Source organism: Thalia democratica, chromosome 5 (genome assembly GCF_965202585.1).
Source record: "Thalia democratica chromosome 5, ktThaDemo2.hap1.1, whole genome shotgun sequence".
In the NCBI taxonomy this organism is placed as follows: Eukaryota; Metazoa; Chordata; class Thaliacea; order Salpida; family Salpidae; genus Thalia; species Thalia democratica.
In genome coordinates, this window is record NC_139169.1 from 33,109,376 (window position 1) to 33,116,598 (window position 7,223).

Here is a 7,223-nt window from a genome sequence, read left to right on the forward strand (position 1 = left end):
AAACATATCTTAAAACATTTTAATTAATATTTTAGTACCTGTTGTTGCCCCACAAAACGTCAGAGTTCAAGCTGGAAGTTCTTCAAGTCTCAAAATTACATGGTTGAGTCAGGAAGCTAAAATTATCGAATATGTTGTAAGTTTTATGCTGAAAATATCTAAAACTAAGTTGATGGATTTAAATAGTATTTTAACATCAAATATGCTTTTTATCTAAACTTTGTCCAATTCTAATTATAAAAATTACTGTTACAAGTTCGCTCAATTTAGTGTAAAATGATGCATATATGTATTGAATTTTTAAAATACTTTTCACTCTGTATAAAGTTTATTCGTAAAACAAACATAATATATTTCAATAAAAACAATTTGTTGTAAAAGTTTCAACTTTCTTTTTTACTCTAAAAAATCAAAAAAATTGTGCTAAAACTTATATTTAATCGCCAGGTGGCGTACAGACGCACTGGAGAATCGAGCAACCAGCTGGTGAAGAGAAAAGTGCCCTCATCCGAGACGTCCTACGTCATAGAGGGGTTGAAGGCTAATAGTAGCTACATCGTGGTGGTGACGGCGGTTGCCGAGGGCGGCCACAGGATGTCGTCGCAGATCGTCACTTGCAAGACTTTTGGTGCCGGTTGGTTGTTTAGTTTTAAACTTGTTTAAATAAATTTGCACTATAAGCGGATTGGTTGTTATAATCTACTATGTATTATTTCGGATAGATAAAACAACATCATAACTGTTTATCCAATTGTTTAAAATTTATTTATTAAAAAATAAAATTGGTCATTAATCAGTTTTCTTTTTTCAAAATACTTTCAAAACACTTAATAATAAAATCAGAAATATGTTATAAATTTTATTTAGTACTTTTCATAAATCGCTTTGTACGAAGTTCTTCAAAAGGCTAACAAAATACAAGTCTAAAATGTTTCTAACAGTTCCAGGATCACCAAACAGACTTGCATTCCAAGTAACCTCACCAACCTCCTTGAACGTGTCTTGGGGAGAACCTGCCGTTACTAATGGAAAGATTATCGGTTACGAAGTCAAATACGAACCTTCAGGTATTTATTAAGTATTATTATGACTTTTGTACTTAAACATGGAAGACTTAACGTAGTATTTTTCTCAATTTTTCTATTTACTAAAACTTCTGCAAACTAGTTCCAAATTGATTACATACATTTAAAAAAATTTTAAATACTAAAGTTAAACAAAAAAACTTGATTGGGATAACAATAGGTATAGTTTACAGCTATTGCAGTATTAAACAAAAATGCTTAACCAAAATCCACTTCAAAGTAAAGCTAAATAGTTTTTTGCTACTACGTCATAACTGATCGTATTTGTTTTCATGCGAGTTATAAAACCACAGACGAATCGAACGTACCGCCCACAGTGGTGAAGATTCCCAACGGAAGTTACAGATCCCTGTTGGTTGAGGGCCTGATTGAAAACACCACCTACCTGTACTCTGTCAGGGCTGAAAACCAGGCCGGCTATGGCCCGTGGCAACAAGCCAAGATGCTCATCGACCACAAAGTCGGCACTAGACCGCCATCTAGTAAGTATTCGTGATGATAAATATATTCATTATTTTTTACAAATTATTTAAAAGTAGGCTGGTGTTTACAGTTGTAAAAGTCGTTGTTTACCTACACAGTATTCTTAAATTATGTAAAGTTTTATGAATTTTGTAAAATAACTTACATTAACTGAGCTGTAATTAAAAAAAAAACTCTTTTATATTGAATGAAATAGAAATTAAAAACACTTTATTTTTAGACCTTAGTTCAAAGTTTTGTTAATTGCAATTAGCGTATATAACATTTTGTAAAAACAATACTTGGGAGTGTTTTTTATTATAAATTGTTATATCATATTGCTTTTATACTTTTATTTTCTTAATCTTATTTCCACAAACAGCCGTATTCTTGGACGAACAAGGAGTGCAGTCTTACATGGAGCAGCAGACGAAAGAAGAACAAACGAAGAAGACACAGCAGGTTGTGGTTACCAAGCAACAGAAGAAGAAAACATCAGGAAAGAAAGTTGTAGAGTCTACAGATGTTACTACACGTATCACTAGGTACTTTATACTTAGTTTTTATTGCTTAGTTAACTATATAATTACTGTATACAAAATAATAATTTAAAGTTTAAAAAATTTTACTTATATTCAGAAAGTTTATTAATTTATTTTATATTTGATAAAACATGAAACTGTCTTGCTGCTGTTGATTTTGGAAAAAAACTGTTTTATAATAAACTAATTTCAAATAAAACGGTTAAGATCTACTACTTAATCTATAATTTTCTACACAAGCTTCTAAGCGACGTTAAAAATAAATTTCTAGTTCTATTTCATGCATTATATCTGTATTACTATAGCAAACGAATAACTTAAAACCAAATGTTATACAATATATTTATATTTTTGTAGTTTGATGTCATCAATACGAATTTCTTAGCAACTTAATATTCTTATCAAAGTACAATAGTTAAAACGTATGAGATAATTCATGTTATTTTATTTATTTTTTATATAAACAACAATACAAAGGCAATTTTTTGTAAATATTTTAGTTAATAAGTACTTGGAATATTACTCAAAACTGTTTATTTAAACTTGTAGATTGAATTTCTACTAAAATATGATTTATAAAATTACATTTAATAACAAAAAAGTATATCTTTTAAAGTTTTATAAAAAGATATTGTCATGTTTTCAGGTTTAAGTTATTACGCTTAACATACCTTACAATAAACTTATGAAATCCCTTTTGTACTTGTTAACAATAAACCAGCAGGCTCAGAAATAATCTATTTCACACAAAACTTATTAATAGAAGCTTATTTACAACAATAGCACGTGCTTTTGCCACCCCGTATAAAAATCACGGTGTGTGTTTGCGAGCTCGTTAAAAAACAAGTAGCAACTTGAATGTTTACCTTCCAAAGGCACAACCTCTTACAAACTTGTAAGCAGCTCATGTTGGCTTGTAACTTTATTGTGCGGCTGTCAACTTTCAAAGCCTTTTAACGCGCGCGCTTACGTCATAATCGAGCTGCAACGTCATAGTGCATGTTTACACAGGCACCTGAGGGCGAAGGGGGGCAAGCCGGCGGAGAAGGAAGTTACAGAGTACCCGGGAAGGCTGTCGAGGGAGGAAATTGAAAAGCTGGCGTCAGGCTGCGAAAGGGTCGAGGTAATGAGAAGTTGTTGATATTTTTTGAGAAATTCGTTGAAAGTATACTTTGTTTATTTTCTTTATTGTGGTCACAAGACTTGAAATATGACTCATAGAGTTTAATTAAACATAAGTCTGAGTGTAAACTAAACATTTGTCTGAACAGTAGCCTTTGTGTAAATACGTTAATTCTCCGAGTTTAAATAACATATACATGTACATGTTTTAAGTTTTGTATTCTTACCGTTTAAACTTCAAAAAAAAAAGGGCTTTTTGTAAGGTGTTTAAGGTTTAAAAAATCATGTTTACAATTAATCCGAAAAAAATAATTGATAATAGTTCATAAACAGAGCTTTATTTGGTGTAAACCAACTTTCAGGTAAATGTGATGACAAGAAGCCTGAAGAAAACGGTTCCTGTTGAGAGCGGTGCATCATCGAGCTCCGTTGTGCAGTCGTCCGGAACATCAGGCGGCCAATCAAAAGTCACCAAAACCGAAAAGAAAACTAAGGAAGGAGGGGTAAGTACTTTGTAGTGTGATATTATATTATAGACTATTTTTGTTTTAATTAGTTTGGTAATGGTTTGTTTGGCTTTTTAAAGTATTTTAATGTAAGTTAGTTAAGTGCGATGATCAATACTTTTGTTTACTTTGTTTTGAATTCAGTTTGGTTATAGTTCAAAAGCAAATTATTGTTTTAAAATTTGTAGCCGTTGTTTAGTGATTTTTAAATGCTGAATTATTGTTTTTAAGTTTTATACAACGTCTTATACAAAGTAGCAACACTGATTTATAAATTTTACAAGTTTTAATGCAAATATTGTGAGATAAATTTATTCTCTTATAATCAAACAGGTAACAACAATAACTAGAACAATCAAAACAACATCATCCGGAAGTCAGCAACAAAAATCAAACAAATTTTCAACTAGCACTGGCAAAAGAATCGTCAGAAAATAATAACATTTAAATTTTACTAACCTTTAACCAATACGATTTAAATAAAAGCAATAAAATTAAGAGGCTCTTTCGTTATGCACCTTTTTTTAGTTTTTTTTTAAACTCGTTATTCTTAGCCAAAGTTTTTACTTTTTTAATTTTCACTAACCGCATGCCTTCTTATTTATCTTTTTTTTTTATCTTTTACTTTTTTTATTTTTAAAGCCTCAAGTATTGCTTTTACGAGTTTTCTAACAACAGAATAAAGTATTAACAATGAATTTCGTGTTTGTTTGTTTATTTTATTTAAACTGAACTGTCATCTTAACAAGTAAGAATACTACCTGGACTAATTTGAAAAAGAAAAATTACATAAAAAATCAAACAAAGTGCAAATATGTATTACCTACTATAAAACAAAAAAGAAAAAAAAACTTAAATGTAATCTGGGAAACATTTTACAAATAGGTATAAACTCAGTTAGGGTCAAACTAAGTTGAAATGTATTTACAAGTGTAGGCGCTTCAAGTTTCAAATAAAGATAGATGCCAACCCATTGTCTTGTAATTAAGCAAACAATAGGCAAGCTACTTCACTCGAGCTTTTTGAAAACCAACTAGTTGTAGTTTCTTGTTCCGTTGAAAGTTGTAAAATGAAAAAAAAAACAGACTTTATTTTCAGAATCACGTAAGGTGATCAGTCAGTTTTAACGGAAAATGAACATACAGTAATTTATAATACCATTTGTATTTCGATAATAAGTAAATTTTTAAAACATCTTTAACACATTTGAAAAATTACTAGAGTTGTTAAAAACATTTTACTGTCTTTTTTTTAAACTCATTTTAACTTGTAGTTCTATAAGTAAAATTTAAGAAAATATTTCAAAAAACAAAGTTAAACAAATATGGTCGCTTTTGGAAAAGATATATGTTGCTCAAACAAAACAAGCACAAACACGTATTTTCGTTACAATTTTCGAGTGCTAATAGTAAAAATTGCTTTAAAAGGTTTAATATATTCGACATATGTACATCAAAAGTCTTTACAACTTTAAAAACATTTTTCTTATAGGTATTAAAGCTGACAAAACAATAAATGAAAAAATAAACATTAAGTTTTGTCTCTTTATGTAACTATTGTTTTTTTTTCAGTTTTACATAACCATTACAAGGGATTAGTTTCACTGTTCTTTTTCAGAATGTGTATTGGTTTTATTTCAAACTCGTTATGTTTTATTAGGCACGAATTACGAAACAAACTTTTATAGTGATTAAATACAAACAGCTATAAACTAAAATATTTAAGTATGTCTACTAGTAATAACAAGTATAAACTGTTTCACGAGTTACAACAACAAATAAAACGTTTTTATTAAAACAACAAGTTTCATGTGGTTTATAAGCACGTAATATACTGATAAAAAAGTGTTCGATTACTTTTATTGGTGTTTCAATATAAACAAAAAAGAAGACAACTATCGTAATTTACTATTGTGTTGTTGTTTTTATAGTGTTTGTGGTTGCATACAAAAGACTTTTGCAAAAGCGATTTTACGTTTACAAACAAAATAGTGTGACGTAGATTTTTATAAAAAATGTATAACTTTCTACTATTCAAACACGACATGATGAAACTCTTGTTTGATTATATATTTTTAAAGATGTCTAAAAGTATATAGTAAATGCTAACCATTGTAATTCAATTATATTTACATATTTCCACGTACCTACTTAAGGATTATCTAATGATAATTTTGGTCACAAATGAAAAATATCTCGCTTATAAGGAAGAGCTTTCATAAATATGTTTATTAAATGTTATAAAACAAGATTGATTAAAACTTCTTTGTTTATTAGGCCAGTTTATATTGTAGAACCATCCTTTTTTGTTAAATATAACACTAAATTCTATATGTATTGCTACTGGGTGTAGTATTAGGCAGTTCAGTTTACTTTGGATTGCCACTTGAAAGGCTATTAAATTAAGCAATTTAAAAACAGGTGTGTGTTTTGTGTTTTGTAAGTATGTGAAAGTTTATTACACAGGAAATGTCGAAAAAGCTTTCAACCAAAAAGACAAAAAACTCAATAGCAGATTAATACAAGCACTATGAAAAGTCACTTAAATCAAAAAGGTTTATCTAAGTCTTTTCGCTTGAAGTTGTCTATTTATAAACATCAGTGTTTCTTTTTCTTTTACGTGTTTTCTGTTTCAAAGCAGTTGTTTATCCCTTTAAAGTATTCAAGTGCCGACTTCAATCGATTGTTTCCTTTGTTCTTTTTTACTTGAAATGGTAGTTTTGATGCTTCAGTTAAAAAAATGCTTAAGGTTGTACCAATTATTGGTTAAATGACGTTATAACTTTTGCTTAAAAAAACATTTTGTTTATCAAATTTTTAGCAAAGATTGAAAGTTTATAGTAACAATGTATAAACTTACTGTTTTGGCAATTAAAGCAACAATTTTGTTGTTTTTTTAGTCGTAATAAACGTTTTTAAAAATATTTGTCCAGCTTTTTACTAACAGATTTACTTATGGTTGTCCAGTGCTTAATAAAGCTATAACTTTTAAGTTATATACAAAGTTCGATAGTAATTACCGCTTAATTTATTTGTTTAAAGTGTGCTTTGTTGTTGCTATAAAACATTATTGACGTATTACTTTTAATGTAACACAATGTTTATTTGCACAAAAATCTACTTCCATTAATCAAAATAGTGCCTTTTCAAACAATAAGCAGTTATAAAAAACTTTTTCTCGATAGTAATCTAGGTCATTCTATTTTTGAAATACGTCAGACAAAATAAAATTCGTAAGTATAATCTGTGATTCATTGAGTTTTAAGTGTTTTTTTAGTTTAGTTTAACTTATTTCTTAAACTTTTAGCTTAAGTTTTCAAACAATTTGTTAGTTAAAATAAAATGTCTACAATAAAGTAAAAATTGAAAGCTTAAATCTAAACATTTAAAACCTTATTGAATCTTATATACTTTTACCATCCTTAAAATAGTTTACTATGAAATTAGTAGAAGCCTCAGCTTATTATGTTAATCTAATTAGGGTCTGAAAAATAACAAAAACTGTAA

The 7,223-nt window shown here is 28.7% G+C and overlaps 1 protein-coding gene across 1 annotated transcript in view; it reads left to right on the forward strand.

Moving 5' to 3' along the window:
• LOC145836427 (uncharacterized) overlaps positions 1 to 4,409 on the forward strand; it is a 115,695-nt gene extending 111,286 nt beyond the window's left edge. The window contains exons 207-214 of the mRNA XM_082944228.1: positions 36 to 136; positions 448 to 634; positions 942 to 1,067; positions 1,379 to 1,567; positions 1,930 to 2,092; positions 3,101 to 3,212; positions 3,574 to 3,714; positions 4,051 to 4,409. Of these exons, the coding sequence (XP_082800354.1) occupies positions 36 to 136; positions 448 to 634; positions 942 to 1,067; positions 1,379 to 1,567; positions 1,930 to 2,092; positions 3,101 to 3,212; positions 3,574 to 3,714; positions 4,051 to 4,155 (1,124 nt within the window). The 3' untranslated portion in view covers positions 4,156 to 4,409. The remainder of the gene's footprint in view (positions 1 to 35; positions 137 to 447; positions 635 to 941; positions 1,068 to 1,378; positions 1,568 to 1,929; positions 2,093 to 3,100; positions 3,213 to 3,573; positions 3,715 to 4,050) is intronic.
• Positions 4,410 to 7,223: the final 2,814 nt, after the last annotated feature.